General features: G+C 33.7%; 1 protein-coding gene across 2 annotated transcripts in view; it reads right to left on the minus strand.

Annotated features, from left to right (window-relative positions):
• Positions 1-265: 265 nt before the first annotated feature.
• The window catches only part of LOC123552008 (dual specificity protein phosphatase 14-like), a 50,852-nt gene continuing 32,228 nt past the window's right edge, over positions 266-18,889 (minus strand). The window contains exons 3-4 of one of the 2 annotated variants that reach the window (XM_053541589.1): positions 4,500-4,531; positions 266-2,694 (exon numbers count right to left, since the gene is read on the minus strand). In XM_053541589.1, the coding sequence (XP_053397564.1) occupies positions 4,523-4,531 (9 nt within the window). In that variant the 3' untranslated portion in view covers positions 266-2,694; positions 4,500-4,522. The remainder of the gene's footprint in view (positions 2,695-4,499; positions 4,532-18,889) is intronic. The other variant, XM_045341366.2, reaches the window with a different exon arrangement.

An 18,889-nucleotide genomic window follows, 5' to 3' on the forward strand; every position in this document is an offset into this window, starting at 1 on the left:
ACGAGATATAACGATCTCGTTGTGTACATGTGACAAAGGTCACGAGCTTCGAGTATCACTAAAGAAACCACCATAGCAGACCGGTTTTAGTAAAAAATGATGGCTATATATCCGAAATATTTTTTCGAACAAGTTGCAAGAATCAAATACATGCCACCAATGGACGTTGAGATTTTAATTTTTCTAGAGGGTGCATGTTATGTCTATTTTCTATTTTGTTTGTTCGTTGTGTTACACTCTCCTATAAAAACAACAAACATGTATGTTTCTTTAAAACACTTTTTTCATATAATATTAAAATGTAATAAAATAAACAACTTGTTTAACAAGATATCAAGTGCATATATATGTCTATAGTATGCAAATTTTACGGCTATTGACCTAATACAGCATCGATCTTCTGGCATAAGAAGTTCCGAGTTGTATCAGGCCAACCCAGTCGTGTGTCTTTTTTACATAAAATTGGTTATAAGTCAAATACTTTGCTAGTTTAGTTTGTTCCTAATATTTCAATAAAACAAATAACGTATCCTATCGATAATTGATCTTAACCGGAACTATACTACGCAGTGTGCCTTTTGAAACGCCGTGAAGTCATTTGTGTACGGACGTGAATTTGTAAATTTTCCGAGCTTCGTTGAAATATGAGTTTTAATGCGTAAAAGTGTAATTAAATACATAAAAGAAGAATTACATTAATCAGTATCTAGCAATATTAGGTATTTAGGTTCATCATCAAAAGAAATTTAAAGGCTCGCTGCTATTTTAAAGCTAGCTTTTTAAATTTGTTCTAAACTCGCCTGAGTACATAATATAGTCAGCTACTTAACATGTTATTCTTATGTTACGTTACAAACAACAGGGATACAATAAGTCACATATCATAGTAACATAAGAAACAACAGAATTTATAAGAAAATCCTGGTTATAAGGGTTTACTAGCTTTAAAATATTTTAGTAGAAAGTTTTTCTCAAAATTACTAATTTTATAAAACACATCTAAATTTCTTACTAAAATATAACTTCAATGTCTATATCTTGCAAATGTGGTTTAAGAAACATACCAAAATGAAAGTCAATGTTGCAATAAAAAAGATAGTTTTCTGGACAATATCATTAAAGTTTTCATCAACAGCAACAAAAATAGCACAAAAATATCTTTATGGAAAAAATATCAAACAAATTTAATTATCGTGATATGTAGCAATGTTATATGTTGGTCATTTAGTTTTAATAATCATTCGTAAATTAATTATATGTTCACTGACAATTGTAATAATTGTTTTGCTTGCATTGTTCACATCTGGTACGAACTTCTAGGATGACATTATAAAAATAGCTATTGGCGGTTATTGATTATTAAAGTCTTGTTGATCATTGAAATGTCTTATAAAAATGTTTGCGTATTACCATTATGGTCGCATCGTTTGAAGAATGCTGAAATAAACAGGCGGAGGCCTAGCTGATTTAGGCCTAAGTTTTAAGAGTATGAATATATATCTTGAGTTCAAAGCAAACTATAAAAATGATTTAAAATATAATTATGTATTTTCTTAAAAATGCTAATGTATGGCCAAGTCCTGAAAATCTAATAAAAAAAAACCCTTACAGAGTGTCAGGAACTGAAAGATCTGTGTTCAAGACCCGAATTCTTGTATTTCATTACCTGCAAGCATCTTGAAAAGGCCAGGAGATCTTTAATATAAAAGCATATGGCCATGTAAATTATTGTTAGATTGATTTGTAAGTATGTGAATTAAAAGGTGTATGTGTTGCTGTATGTGGAACATCGGAGAAAAATAGAAGTACCTTTAAATTTGCAAAATGTATTTTCTTGTTGAATATTTGTTAAACTCCCAGAAAACTTTTTACAAATGTTTTTGATCTTAGCACTTTAACTTATGTATTTTATCGAGATTTGATTATTGTATGTGCAGTAGTTATAAAGCTGTATAGCCTTTTTTCCTTTTTTTAAAGATAGGAACTAGTTTTGAAAATAGTATTATTATAATATGTAATATGAGGCTGAATGAAACGGATAGAGAAAATTGATAACATAAACCTCCTGCATATTTGAATTCCCATTGGAAAAAGATAAATACCTATCTGTTTTTATAGATCATTATCCAGGTTGTATGATATATGTTTAATCAGGAATAACACACCAGCCTTAGGTCAATAATTATCTTATTCTTCATATCAGGATTAACTTAGCAGATATCTAGGTCACTTTTTCATTGTAATGTTCATCTAATCACCTAATGTTAATTAATTTGGTAGTCATACTAAATAGCTTGATATTGGAATTAGCTAATGTGAGATTTTTGTTCTGTATATAACAATGCAAAGTAACAGAGAGGACAAAATGAAATTAGCAGAAGTGTACATCTTAATAATGTAGAAAAACACAAATACTCCCCTTCTTTGAGGTAAAATCTCTAGCTCAGTCCAGTTGAAAGAAAAAACAAAAATTCTTGGGAAACTAACATTTTACGACGCCTTGTAAAATTTTACGATATCCAGTATTTATATCTGTATAAAATTAGTCTAATAGTAATCCGTTTTCTCTTCGAAATGAGAAAAATGATCCGAATAACTAATGATACACGCTGTCTGTCAGAGTGGATTCTCAAGATCTTCTCCTCCATTAATTCATATATCCGTTCCTGTCGTTTCTGTGTATTAGAATCCGTACTGAAATGTAAAATAAAAATTCGTAACACTCACTGGTAAGCGTCTGTTGTTCCACAGAAATGACGAAAACTTGTTATTCACAAGGCAGGTATTTAGGCAAATATATCGCCAAGTGTAAGAATGTCATAAAATGTCATAATACCTCTTTATGGGTTACTTTCATGCTAATTGTTTTGTTTCAGACTTTTAGAGGTAACAGGAGTTCAAAGAACAAACCAATTCAAACGGAAACAGAAACTTTTTATAGGGTGCAGGGTCTCACGAATTAATTTAGGTCATATAGCGATTTCCAAGCTTTTTATGGTGGAGGAAGACCCCATGTGCCACTCATGGCATTATTTCATCACGGGCGGACATCCGAGTAGAACCACCGACCTTCTGCAAGCCATTTGCTCTACACATGAAGAATTCTACTCCCCAAACGAGGTTTCGAGCACACATCCATATTATCATTGAAGAGATAGTAGATCAAGTTTGAGTATATTAAATTAGTTCGTTTGCTTCTTCGACTCTTTTGAACTTGAAATGAATAACAAGTTTTGGTGTTTTATTTACTAATGTTAAATCAAGCAGAATGGGTTATACGGACAACCCCAGTGTGACACATTCCAAACCATTTTTAATTCATCATACATTCAGTATTTAAAAACTGATAAATTTGACCTATTGGTGTAAAATCTTCTCTTTTTTCACTCTTGAGTTAGCCTTTTCATTTAAACAAGGACTAGGTAAAATGTTTATCTGACAATTTGAAATAATAACAAGTGTAAACATGAATCAATTATATATAAAACTGCATAAAGAATATACATATTTTCATAATTTCAAATGCGTCTCAATAAAACAATGCTTTAGCATTAAAATGTATTTACCGAATGCAACTTCTACCAAATATTTGTTTTTACAAACCGGTGAACGAAGTTATGTAATACATCTTTTAAATCAAATCTATCAAAAGAAATATTGTCGCTACATTTAAAGATAAGTAATACTACAGGGAAAGTGTGAGTTTTTTCCTACATGTATTTCCAAATGAAATATGTAACTGGGTATGTATACGAATAAGCAAACAAAAGAAAATACTATTACACCAAAGTTTTATGATCCTCCACAGCTTCCAATACACATTTTGTAATTTGTACATTTTTGTACATTATAATATGAAATTCCTCACAGTGTTTTGTGTCTTTCTACAAAAGGCTTGTAAAAATATTTTTTTACAGAAGTATAGCGGAAATTTCATTTTTTAATAAAAATATGTTTCATATGCGCCATGAACAGTATAAATGATCTTCAATTCATTATGTATTCTAGCATAAAACTACTGTTATTGTCACTTTTCGGGGGTGTTTTAACAGGAGAGAAAACGTGTGTTAACAGAGAGATTCTCGCGCTCACGTGCTGTTATAACACCTTTTTATATATGCGCGTTTCGTGGCAAAGCGTAAACGTATTACGGCTCAAAAACGGATAATACAAAAGAAAATGACGCCAACGTGAAAAAAAAACAACGTAGACTTTACCGCGCATTTCATGGAAATGTAATGACGTTGAGGGACAATATATTCATTTACCTGTTTTTACGCGTTTTATGCTAGAATAGCGTTAGCTCATGTTCTTTTCGTGTTATAACATCTTCAAAACCCCTCGTGATTCTGCAGATGTTATAACACGAAAAAAACATGCGTTATCCCTATATAAAAATTATAGTATATCTGTCTTTATACGCTCTCAACAATTCTAAACAATATAATGTACAGGAAGTTTTGGAGTAACATGTGATATGCTATGAGGAAATAAAATACCTCTTCTATTTCTGCATACATGGTCATCTTTTCTGAAAATAGTGTATTAGTAGATGGTTAGCATGCAAGATTAGATAATTAGTTCTGTTTGCAGCAATATTTTTAATATTAAGTAATCTGACACTCTTTTACAAGCAGCTGAGCATGATTATTTAATAGATTTATCTTACGTACAGCAATACCTTTGAGAGCATCACTAAATACCAGACGTAAGAACTAATATTTTTATTAATGCAGTTAAACACAGATCTGTATTTATTAACTGTACACACTTGCTTTATCACAGTAAAGATAAGTGATCTTCACAATGCAAGTTAATTATGATACAAAAGGATAGGGTAAATGCATAAACATAGATTTCAATCAAACATTGTCATGCTGCCATATTAACACCTTGTCCAAGTCTGTGGAATAATATGTTACTTGTCCAAATTTTGTCACAGATTCAATTTCAAAACTAGAATTACTCTTTTGAAAACTGTTTCTTTATGAAATAGTATGCATGTTAGAGTGACATACTCTTGTTAAATCGGCTACGCTGTAGTACATCATTATGTGTTTAAAAGTATTACAGTCTTATTAAAGAAAAGTCTTCTTCACATTAATTTTCTAGCTGTTATGCTGCAAAGGGACTGCACTGCATGCAAAGACAGAAGGGATAATATCGTATGCAATGTACGCATGTCATATACATATGTATACAATGTCATGCATGCAATCTTCGCGATTTAAAGAACTTTCTCTGAAAACTGCATTCAGTATTGTGATTCTGATAATGTATCTTGATGATGAAAACCCCAATCGTTTATTGAGCTCTAAACGATCATTCAACAAGATATATTATCTTTAGATATTTACTTCAAATGTAGAAAGTCATCATTAAACATATTTCACTTTACTAGATTTGAAAATTAATTTTTATGTGGAGCTATATTCATAATTAGATGTCAAGCAGTAACTGTCGGGTGTTAGAAACATCAAGCTTTTTAGCAGCGGTAGTACACATTTTTTCAGTGTTAGATGAGTGGTAGCTATGCATGTAAACAGTGATTACTATTTTAAACCTAATACAAATTACCGTTTATATACTAGCGGAAAAAAGAAACTGTGCATGGGTATAATATGCTATAACTTAGGAGGTATATAAGAAATCGCAAAAAAAAATTCAAAAGGGTTTTATCTGACCTTTATTTAACACCAGCTCAGTTTATATGGTTATTGCATCAGCAAAACACCGAGAAGGATACACAGCTTACCTGTGTAAAGTTTTAACTTTAATTTATAAAACTGAGCGATACATGAACATTTTACACATGCACAGTTTCTTTTTTCCGCTAGTATATATAAAAACTTTTTCGTTTTATGTTTACATAAACTATATATAGTAATTATTAATGTTTTCAAGTGTGAAATTAGGTCAAGTATACCTTTAAGCTGCATAGATGATGTGATAACATAGTAACTGGGGAGGGCGTTAGAAATATCTTTCATACCTCTCCAAACTGAACATATTACGATTTCGGTGGATGTCGTCAAGGCTGTACATAATAATCCTTGAATACGTGTTAGAATCGAAATAGGTTATCCCAAACAGTGGCTTCTCTTGAATAAAATGATATTTGTTGTTTAGATGCGTATTATTATATCACTCGGGCTATGCCTTCGTTATATGATTCCTTTGCATCAGAACTCCAAACGATCAATATTATTCAACCACAAATCACTATTATGTCTTAAATATCGACTTGGAAGCCTAATTTAGTCTACCCATCACCTCCTCAATCGCAATCAATTTATTGCAGGGAATCTAAACAAATTGTTGTTTGCTGCAAGATGATTGATCAAAAGTTACACTTCCAATGACTTGTTCAGAAATGTCATAATAAAGTAAATATAGGAATAAACAAACAGATGCATATAGTATTGAGTAATGCACACACATATCATGCAGCTTATACCAAAGTCGAAAATCTGCTAGAAGTCTGGATATTAGTGTTAATTTAGTACATTGTTTATACCCAAAACGTAAATGGTGCTGGTCATCTAACTCGCCCAAAGAACAAAAGAGCTGATGATTGGCCTGTTATGTAAAAATAATGGCAAAGGGAAGCCCCTCACAATGTTTTTGCATATAGAGATTGCATAAAGAATTCAACTTTTATTTTTATCGCTATTATATATGTAGCTTATCACTGACGTTTACCAACCCGAGTATTTCTGCATTACATTTATGGGCATGTTTGCTTGCTCATAACATCTTAGTCAGAAGCTGCCTGACATTATATGACTCCCTAAGGAATCACAGGCTATATTATGGAATCATAAATCGCATTAATTGATAGGAAATATTGCTACCAGCCAAATAGGACACTTTTAAGCATATTATTTTCTGGTAATCAGACTTCGGCTTTCTGTCTTATCATAATCAAGATAGAAGACTTACCAAAAACTAAACGAAATGCTTCATTATGGAACAGTAAGATTCCGTTTTGGCCTTCAAGCACTCAGAAAATATGTACAACACCTTGGATATTTTATTAGTAGAGCTAGTCTAAAATCTTTAAATTCTATAATTCACCTTTAATAAAATGATTAGATAAACATGTTTTGTTGACAAGAGAACCCTGTAAAACAGTCACAATGTAAGACAAACCATCACGACTAGTACGATAAATTAAGTTGTTAAGTAGATGTCTATGATCATGTCTTTGTACAGATTGGCCGCTGACATAATCATCCCTTGGCAATAATTCACTTTATGAAACAGTCATATCATATTCAGTCTTATACTTCCCCGAGGAGCAGTGTATTCTATATTGGAGACTGACCAAACTAAAACAATGAATAATGTATATGTCAGTTACTCTGGAAGCTAAGTGGTCAATTATATTGTAATAGCGTCCCTGAACAGTTCAAAACAGTCATGGCATCTGCCCGTACATCTGATTCTTTTCAGGAAAATCTGAATAGATAACCTTGTTTAAAATTCATGTTTTTATCTTACTTTCTATTCTTTTGCTTTGACTATCCCAACAGAATTCCGTTTTAGGTGTAAGTGCCATATGTTTTGACGAGAAAACGGCCACAATTATGTAAAATTTTGGTAGCTATAGGACTTGTCTCATATGACCAAAACATAGAGTTTGAATACAGACTAGGTTCGTTCATCCAGCCTGCTTACCATGCAGATGTATTTAAGCTAGTGTATCATTGGCCTTATAATTATATATTGAATGCAGGCATTTTACCATTGCTTGTAACATTTTCTCATAATTCTTTTACTCAATTTAAGAAACGTTGTTAATTCATACACCATTTAAATACAAGAAGAACAACTAGAAACCATTACAGGCTTTAAAACCCAAGGGACTGACTGCTCTGATATTTGTCTTCTTGCCTTTAACGGCTTGTTGTTTCGTTTCTCTTAATGCTCTTTCTTTTGCAAAGGCATTAGATACATGTCCATGTTTCGTTAGACTTCCTTTTATATGAATATACTCCAGCATTTATTTGTTTTATATACAATGTATTATGTTCTCTGCTCTAATAAATTTTGCTAACTTTCCTCACGCCAAAACATGATTCACATATAGTTGACCTGCAAGAACACCGGCATTAGGTTGTTTGAACTCACTGATACTGTTGGTATTTTGTTGTTTTAAGCAAATATTATATGTAGGCATTTCGCATCTTTCAGTCCATCCGCCTTCTCAAATACAGCCTTCAGTTACAAGGCTAACTAATTCTATTTTCAGAGACGATGTGATTGACAAATGTATTGTTTAGATCACATACATACCAGATAACAATGTATTGTTCACTTACATATCAGATAACAAGTAAGTCGGTTCTAAACTTACCTAAAATCTTGCATATAAAATTGTTGTGCGTAAAAAAAAACCAAAGAAGAAACTGAGATAAAGAAAGCAAAACAGCAATTGCCCTTTAGTCTGTATATCAATTTCTTCTTCTCTACAATGATACTTTACAATTGTCATGGTAGAGTCGTAACAATTAACAAAACTTCATGTTCCTCTATATTGCCTTTTTATTCAAGTCTTACAGTGTATCTGGTTAACTGAAAAGTCTGCTAAAGTAAAAAAAAAATACTAAATGATGCAAATTAGTTTCTAACGACATGACTGGTCTTTTTTGTCTTGTCAGATAAAACTGAAAGGAAGAGAATAATTATCAGGATACTTTCTTAGAGAGCTAGTTCTAGAAAAATTCCGATCTCGGTATTGGAAATTTTGAATGTAATTTAATACTTAGGTAAACTCATACCCTAAAAATCCCATTTTTTTCCTTTCATAATACACAAATAAATTGAGACAAAGAAAAGATAAATGTCACTTGTAAAGCTATTTTCTGTGATGATCCTAGAGTCGAGATAAGAAGTATTACCGCTTACACTACCATCAAATGCCATTTTTCAATTCAGTAGGCAGTCATAACATATTCAGTTTTATTTTTCCCCGTGGAACAGTTTTAGTTCTCTGTCACAGTTCAATAATCGATTTTATATAACCTCTATCGATCAACATTTGATGGCAACGTGCATATGAATATTTAATTCATTTTACATGTAGTGTTTCAGCGGAAATGGTAAAAGCGATGCTTTAAAACTTATCAAAATGTTCGTTCAAACATGTATAATTTATTCCCTACTTCTTTCAAGAGCCGGCGATGAAGCCAAACGTTCAAAGCTAGAGCTAACGCATTTTAGGTAGAAAACGTCGGCATTTTGAAACGAAAGATTTGGTTGCGAAAATTCGATCTGACCATTTTCCAGTTGTATATTTTTACGTTTTGACAGCATAGTATCATGTTATTTTTTCCTTCCCCAGGCAATCCCTACATTTGCTGTTTAGTAAGTCGAAAACAAACCACACATAAATATGAATTCATTGAGCTATATCAGTCGCATGTATAACAAATCTTATGTCAGTCTGTTATAAATGTTTAAGCTGTGTTTATAATTTTTGTAAACTGCCTCTAGATACGATTTTATTTCCTATGAGTGCTCTGATTATTTTCCACCTATTTTCACGCCAGCGCAAGTGCTTATTTTAGACAGCGGACTAAGCAAATTAGTTTTTTCCAGCTATTAAGATAGTTGAAATGAACTTAATGAAAACGAACATCAATATATGAAGTAAGAAATATTATTTCTCAACTTTAGCATAATGCATAAGACTTTATGCGTTTCTGTTTCTTATTGTGAAAGCTGCAGGTAGTGCCACTTCATACATTCAGAAAATTTAGATATCAATAATCTCATAAGTGAACTGAACTGCATGATCGATTTCGCGTGCATTACAGAAGCAGATCTGAAGAATAACATGCACTTAGAATATTATTTAATCACTATATTTATATGAGATATGAATACATCAGAAATGCCATGCTTAAATAATCGGGTTTTACAAAGTACATTCTGCTGGAGTTTACTTTTTGTCGTTCTAACTGTCGTACGTGACAATACATTTCACTACTCACAAAGCCAAAAGGAAACACTTTGAGATGTGTTTTATTACCGGCAAAAAGAACCCTTAAACTTGTAAAATATTTAGCTTATATACAATCGACGCATTTTCCTTCTCTTCACAATTTGTTCTTTCATATTATTTTTTATAGATATACTTAGGCATTAACCACTCTAAAGCATTTTGGATAGAGCTGATATGTAATGGACCAGTTTTATCATAACAATCCTATCAAAAATTTTGCGACTCCCGATGGCATAACAGTTCATTTCATGGAAAAATAAATCTACCCTACTGATATTTTTTGCAGTCTACCATTTTATGATACGAACATGTTATAATAAGCCAGTCACGAAATCACCCTGAACACAAACATTAAGCGAGTGTTTGACTCTGTCGAAAGATAATTGGTTTATTTTTTTATCTCATATAGGAGCAGGGCAATATTGTTTTTTAAAAGCACTAGGCTTTATAAATCTTAATTAAAAGCGACGTAGGTTCTACAGAGCGAAAACTTGATTGAACTTCGTCTTTATATCACAAGCATTCATATATATTTTATTCCCGACATCTGGAGTTGTGCTTTATAAAATGCACGATTGTTTATCTACTGAGACTGATCTTATACATGCCATTTCATATGCGTCATTCATGTACATTATACAACAGAAATGAGAACATCGCATGTCCAATATAATAATATTGAAATCAAACACGTTTATAGTACTAGGAATCCTGTCTGGAGCCATATCAGTAGTGAACACGTTAATCATCTCCTCATCGTTCTTTTTCTATCTAAGACCATAAAGGAGAGTAATATTCTATCAATAATGTTTTACGAGTGTTGGAGACCAGTTATATGTAATTGTGATTACTATCAGGAGTCCAAGTTTAAACCGTACAGTTGAGGCTTAATGTAAAATCCCTTATAATATCAATATGTGTGATGCCCATATTCACTACATTTAATACTTTAAAACATATATTTTTTAAAATTTTCTAAAAAACTAGAGATTGGGAGTCATACTTTTAACTTCTACAGGTACGAGTATGTAAAAGGGTTCGTATAAAACATTACTATACTGCAATGTGAAGTGGGCAATTCCATTAGTTTTGGGTTGTCTTGGCAAATTACTTTTAGCGGAAAGGTTTGAAACACGTAGTTACAAGTCACATTAAGTGTGTGCTTATATCTGCTGAACCTTAAATGTTTTATTTGAGTTTTACCGCCCAGCAACGAGGCGCCAAAAGGTCTAAAATTTGTCTCATATAGCATTTACATCGAAATGAAAATATAAGGTATGTAATTAAAACTTTAATACCTGCTGGAATCACGGAGATACAGTAAAACCAAGAGTTCAGATCCTATCACTTGCCTCTTTTGATTATGCAAGGGTAAGTCACTGTTTCCAATTCTTTTCATACGCAAGTTGCCGACTCAGAACCACATGGAGCAAACAATTGAAGACTGTGATACCGACCGTCAAAGACTGAGCAGGGTCATGTAGTCCTGTGCTAATTTGCATAATTTCCACGTTGACTGTCAAGGCTAATAAGTGTCTGAATTAAGACCATAGTTGTTCAAAACTGACGGAGTTATTTAACTTTATTCACTTTTAAATGGGATGTAACTTTATTCACATTAAAATCGTTTAGCAACGAATGAACTTTTTAATTTCATAAATACAGTAATAGTGAGGAATCCAAAACATGCATTTACAAAGTTCATGCAAATGATATATTCATGGCAGAACAGAGAGGAAGTTCTTTTCTTTCTATTAAGAGTTTTTATTTTTGCAATTTAGTTTGATGTTTTGTAACATGTTTACAAATCAGTGACAATACTCTTGTTCACAATCTGCAGTTACTAGGTTAATCTTGACAACTTCAAGCTAGAACAAATATTACAGGGATACTGAAAACAAAAAACAAGAAAAAAAAACCCATCTTTTTATGGGTGTAAGACTGTACTCTTTATAAGCAGGTACTTCAAGAGAGGCTATCTTTCCACTTACCGCGCACGGCGCTACGCACTGTGTAGATAAAGGCAAAATATAAACCATACATGATACGGCAATGGCGACGATATTTCATATAAAACAGGTTCAAGATATAATGTAAATCGATGTCCATCCATTCATTTATTTTGAAATGGCACTACTGCTGTTCTATTTGAAAACATTTTATTTTGTTCTCCCCAAAGTTTAGCATAAATAACCATTTAAACATTATGATATATGAAGCAATGATATGAAAGCAAATAATTTATTTTCTAGCTAGATTCGCTCATCTAATGAACACGTAGAATCATAGCATTCGTTTTTGTCAAAATTTATCTAGCATTCTGCGGCTCTCAGGGACATGCCATTTTGTGGAAGGGTAAATCTAATATATATAATGGTATTGCTTCCTGTCTCACATCTTATTTACGATTATTTTATAGTAAGTCAGTCACGATGTGGCGAAGTCAATGTCCTTCCAGTATATCCTATTGTATAAAATTGGACTATATCACTTTGTAGTTCCATATTCTACTAAGCAATTGAAAGAATGTGGAATTGACATCCATTATTTCTCCAGTGTTAAATATGTATTTACATTGTTGACTCTGTTCCTATCATAAAATATCTTTTTGATGAATACATTTGTATATTTCATTTCTTTTTCATACTTTTAATGGAGAGGTTCATAATGAAATCTAATGTCATTCTGACTTTATTTATGATTCATACTTCTCTCAAAAGGTGTTTCTTCTGCATTCCAAAAATTATACCCATATGCACATTAAATCATTTCATGGCTAAATGTCAAATAAATAAAGCTCATGCCTTCTGACTAGTTGCCAGACCTGACTGTTTGTAAACTGTCTATTGATGCAACTGTTACACGCATTGGGCGTTCTGTCTTCACGCCATGCAACATTGAAATGTTAATGCTTATTTCAGAACGACGTAAGAAAATTAGGTTACTTTTTGGACAAACCACGACTGATGAAAACAATTGATTTTCAGGAAAAATAGTATTAAAGCAATTGAAAGCCTTCATGCGCTGTTGTTGTTTGCTTTGAAATGTGCAGACATACAAAGCCAAGGACTGCAACAGAATCAATTAATTAACAAACGAAGTCGGAAATAATTAACTTATGATCGGTCTCGCGTGCATTACTGAGAATAGCATGCCTTCAGATTTCTTGGGCTGTTGATGTGTGTTCATCGTTTCGAAATTAATATTTTATTTCACAAAGAATTGTATGTGGCGTAAAGTACTGTACTTCAGAATGAAAAAGAAATACCTAAAAGAAATAGTACTTTGCAATTACAAATAAAGCTACATTATAGACAGGCGTCTGATCTACTTAAGATATTTTGACTAGAATTGCATGTTTAATAAGCTTGGCCAGCTGCCTAAAATAATGTGGACGGACCATTTCATGATAAAAAATCTATTCTACTGATATTAAATAGCAGTCAACCACTTTCTGGAGTTTTTCTGTAATATTAAGTCAGTCATGATATCAACCTGACCACAGGTATTTTAGCGAGAGTCACACACTGCCGAAAGATACTTGTTACATATCCTGTCACATGGGAGCGGCGTAGTGTCGCACCAAATGCATTAAAATCCGCTGAAAAAGGCATGTTGAATTTTTGATGAACAGGCAAACCTTTACCTGATCTGTATACTATCGCGGGGATACGTTCGATGAGCGACATCCATATTTATGTGTTATAACGGAAATGGGTATATACGCCGTATAAAAAGCAAATTGGATGAGAAATAATGTTTTTCTATGATATTTCTTCGTCTATACGTGTCATTTACTGTAACGACAAAGCCGCGTGTCCCAACTATATAATTAGATTTATAACAAAAGGGTCATGATGACCCTGGATAATATGAGCTACATGTTTCAAATGTCAAACTGATGATTTTTAGAAATTTTTTGGAAGATTTTCTGATGTACAATCAAGTAACCCCTGGGGCGGGGCCAATTTTACTCCGGGGTCATGATTTGAACAAAGTTTGTAGAAGTCTACTAGGAAACGTTACATATCAAATATCTAAGATCTAGGCCTTCTGGTTTATTTTTAGCAAATTTATGAAGATTTCCCTATGTACAATCAAGTAACCCCATGGGGCGGGGTCAGTTTGACCCTGGGGTCATAATTTGAACAAATTTTGTAGCAGTCTACTAGGCAATGCTACATGTCAAATATCTAAGATCTAGGCCTTCTGGTTTATTTTTAGAAAATTTTTGAAGATTTTCCTATGTAAAATCAAGTGACCCTTGGGGCGGGGTCAATTTTGACCCCGTGGGTCATGATTTGAACAAATTTTGTAGATGTCCACTAGGCAATGCTGCATATGAAATGTCTAAGCTCTAGGCCTTCTGGTTTATTTTTAGAATTTTTTTAAAGGTTTTTCCATGTAAAATCAAGTGACCCCTGGGGCGGGGTCAATTTTGACCCCGGGGGTCATGATTTGAACATATTTTGTAGAGGTTCACTAGGCAATGCTACAGGTCAAATATCTAAGCTCTAGGCCTTCTGGTTTATTTTCAGAAAATTTTGAAGATTATTCTATGTACAATCAAGTAACCCAATGGGGCGGGGTCAATTTGACCTCGGGGGTCATGATTTGAACAAATTTTGTAGAAATCTTCTAGGTAATGCTTCATGTCAAATATCTAAGATCTAGGCCTTCTGGTTTATTTTTAGAAAATTTTTGAAGATTTTCCTATGTAAAATCAAGTGACCCCTGGGGCGGGGTCAATTTTGACCCCGGGGTCATGATTTGCTAAATTTTGTAGAGGTCCACTAGGCAATGCTACACGTGAAATATCTAAGCTCTAGGCCTTCTGGTTTATTTTAAGAAAATTTTTGAAGATTTTCCTATGTAAAACCAAGTGACCCCTGGGGCGGGGTCAATTTTGACCCTGGGGGTCATGTTTGACAAATTTTGTAGAGGTCCACTAGGCAATGCTACATGTGAAATATCTAAGCTCTAGGCCTTCTGGTTTATTTTTAGAATTTTTTTGAAAATTTTCTTATGTAAAATCAAGTGACCCCTGGGGCGGGGTCAATTTTGACCCCGGGGTCATGATTTGAACAATTTTAGTAGAGATACGCTAGGCAATGCTACATGTCAAATATCTAAGCTCTAGGCTTCTGGTTTTTGAAAAGAAGATTTTTTAAGATTTTTCTATGTAAAATCAAGTGACCCCTGGGGCGGGGTCAGTTTTGACCCCGGGGTCATTATTTGAAAAAATTTGGTAGAGGTCTACCAGGCAATGCTTCACACCAAATATCTAAGCTCTAGGGCTTCTGGTTTTTGATAAGAAGATTTCTAAAGTTTTTCCTTTCGGTTGCCATGGCAACCAGAGTTCTGCATGGAATTCAATTCTTTGAATAATTTTTGTAGAGATTCACCTAAGAAAAATTCGTGTGAAGTTTGGATGAAATTTGCCTAGCGGTTTATGAGGAGATGTCATTTGAAGTAAAAGTTTACGGACAACGGACGACGGACAACGGACGGACGACTGACGCCGGACGGTGAGTGATCCTAATAGCTCACCCTGAGCCTTTGGCTTTGGTGAGCTAAAAAGCATTTGGAATTGTTTCAATATGAAAACATCAATCTTTTTTTTTTTTGCTGCTAAAACTCGTGTTTGTTTGTCTCTATCCCTTCAGGCAAGGGTAGTTTGAAGTACATGACCCTCTAAAGATATTTGATATTGTAAGATGGAAAATGTGGATATTTAATACTTTTCAGTTTATTTTAGCTTTTTATGAGGAGAACGCTGCGCAGTTGATAATCGTTTTATCATTGTATGTTCTTGCTTTCCAATGGGCTCGAGTTTCTGTGGTAACACATTATCTGTCAATTTAAGCAAGTAGGAAGTAATGAGTTTTTCAACGGTTCTGTTGCCATTTTTTTACGATCTATGATAAAATTGGAGAATCAAGCTACCTTTATTAACAGAACATTAAACGCTGAAGAACTTTTAGTAACTACATCAACAGAGATGGTTAAAACAGCTTATATTTGCAGTTTTTAAAAACATCCTTAACATTAATGTTTTCTTGTTAAGCTTAGCTGAACCATTTCATTTTTGAAATCAAAGTTTTTGATTTATTTTCATTTATTTAAGTAAACATCAACCACTAACAACAGTACTTCTTATCTTACTTTTATACAGAATAATCATGCATGCTCACAATTGTTATTCCCCGAGACTCATTATGAAATACAGTTAACAAGAGATCACAGAGTGATCTTGGCGCCCACCAATGTGCCATTTTTGAGTGTTCCAATTTTCAAGACTTAATGACAAGCTCAAGGTCAAATTTCATTTCCGTACACAACACTGTGCATGTGGTCCAAATTCGCAAAGCTGTAGCTTGAGAAATGTGAAAGTAGGTCACTAGATTAATTTCAAGGACAAAGTTCTTTGTACACAAAACTATGCGTGTGCATCAAGTTTGAAGGCTGTAGTTTGAGAAATTTGAAAGTAGGTCTCTAGGTCAATCTTAAGGGCAAAGTTTATTTCGGTACACAAATCTATGCAAGAGGTCTAAATTTGAAGGCTGTAGCTTGAGAAATGTGAAAAAAGGTCACTAGGCCAAAATCAAGGTCAAATTACACTTCAGAACACAAATCTATGCATGTGGTCCAAATTCAAAGCCTGTACTTTCAAAAATGTGAAAGTAGGTCACTAGGTCAATGTTAAGGTCAAAGTTTGTTTTGGTACACAATCCTATGCTTGTGGTCTAAATTTGAAGCCTGTAGCTACAGAAATGTGAAAGTAGGTCACTAGGTCAATCTTAAGGTCAAAGTTCATTTCGGTACACAAAACTATGCAAGTTGTCCAAATTTGAAGGCTGTAGCTCGAGAAATGTGAAAGTAGGTCACTAGGTCAAAATCAAGGTCAAATTTTATTTCGGAACACAGAACTATGCATGTGGTCCAAATTTGAAGCCTGTATCTTCAAAAATGTGAAAGTAGTCACTAGGTCAATGAAAAGGGTCAAGGTTTGTTTCGGTACACAAAACTATGCATGTGGTCCAAATTTGAAGGCTGTAGCTTGAAAATGTACAGTAGGTCACTAGGTCAAAACCCAAGGTCAAATTTCATTTCAGAACACAAAACTATGCATGTGGTCCAAATTTGAAGCCTGTACCTCAAAAATGTGAAAGTAGGTCACTAAGGTCAATGTAAAGGTCAAGGTTTGTTTCGATACACAAAACTAAGCATGTGGTCCAAATTTGAAGGCTGTAGCTTTGAGAAATGTGAAAGTAGGTTACTAGGTCAAAATCAAGGTCAAATTCATTTCAGAACATGAAACTATGCATGTGGTCCAAATTTGAAGCCTGTACCTTTAAAAATGTGAAAGTAGGTCACTAGGTCAATGTCAAGGTCAAAGTTTTTTCAGTGCACAAAACTATGCATGTGGCCCAAAAATTTGAAAGGCTGTAGCTTGAGAAATGTGAAAGTAGGTCACAAGTCAAAATCAAGGTCAACCGTGTCAAAGTTCATCTTGCCACTCAAAACCATACATGTTGCCCCAAATCTGAATGTTGTAAGTTATTGACAAGAAGATTTTAAAACTTTTCCCCATATACAATCTATATGAAACCCTGTGACCCCCAAGGGGGGGGCCCTATCTGACCTTTGGGGATAATTTGAACAAGCTTTGTAGAGAACCACTAGAAAGATGCTACATTACAAAAGCAAAAGCCCTAGGCTTTGTGGTTTGGACCAGAAGATTTCAAAGTTTTTCCCTATATAAGTCTATGTAAACCATAATGACCCCCAGGGTGGGGCCATATTTTTTCCCTAGGGGATAATTTTAACAATCTTAGTAGAAGACCCACTAGATGATGTCACATACAAAAATCAAAGCCCTAGCCCTGTAGTTTTGAACAAGAGGTCTTCAAAGTTTTTCCCTATATAAGTCTATAAAACCATGTGACCCCCAGGGGCGGGGCCATATTAGACCCCAGGGAAAAATTTGAATCACTTGGTAGAGGACCACTAGATGATGCTTCCTACCAAATATCAAAGGGCCCCAGGCTCTGTGGTTTTGGACAAGAAGATTTTCAAGGTTTTTCCCCAAAACAAATCTATGTAAAATTATAGAAAATAAACAAAAGGCCATAACTCATTCAAAAATTGTTGAACCAGTCGATTTTCAGAGGACACAACTAGGGTACCAAAACAAACATTCTGACAAAGTTTTTGGGCAAAATCCCCCTTGTAGTTTTTGAGAAGATGCGATAACATGAAATTGTTAACGGAAGGACGGACGGAATGACGGACGGACGGACGGACGGAAGGACGACGGACCACGGACGCAGAGTGATTTGAATAGCCCACCATCTGATGATGGTGGGCTAAAAATCTGAAACTGTGTTCCTTAAATAGGCCAATGTCAATGCTTTTGAATTTTAAAGTTGTTTTGTTTCCATGGTAACATGAATGTTGTTCACGATATCACTTTTTTATTCGACGCCGCCAGGAGGCGGTGTCGAGTATATGGGATGCACTTTTATTTTGGACCATGTAAAGATGGTAATGAATAGTTTCGAAACGATAAACAGAACACGGTGAATAGTGTGTTAAAGGACCCATGATATTGCACAATAGATTTAGTGAATAAACAAAAAACGGCACATAGAAAACATCAAAACTGTATGTAATGCAAATTATTATGTGATATAAAACAATGTTATTTGTCATTCCTCTCCTTATTTGTAGAGCAGAAAATAATTGTTTTATTTAAACATTCGTCAAAATGTTGATCCAATTTATTGATAAGGGAGGTTACTCTAAGTAAAGTATGTTTTCCAAATATCCAATGAAATTGTAGGAAATGACACTACAAGATCACGTGAAACTTTATCA

The sequence above is a fragment of the Mercenaria mercenaria genome, chromosome 4 (genome assembly GCF_021730395.1).
Source record: "Mercenaria mercenaria strain notata chromosome 4, MADL_Memer_1, whole genome shotgun sequence".
In the NCBI taxonomy this organism is placed as follows: domain Eukaryota; kingdom Metazoa; phylum Mollusca; class Bivalvia; order Venerida; family Veneridae; genus Mercenaria; species Mercenaria mercenaria.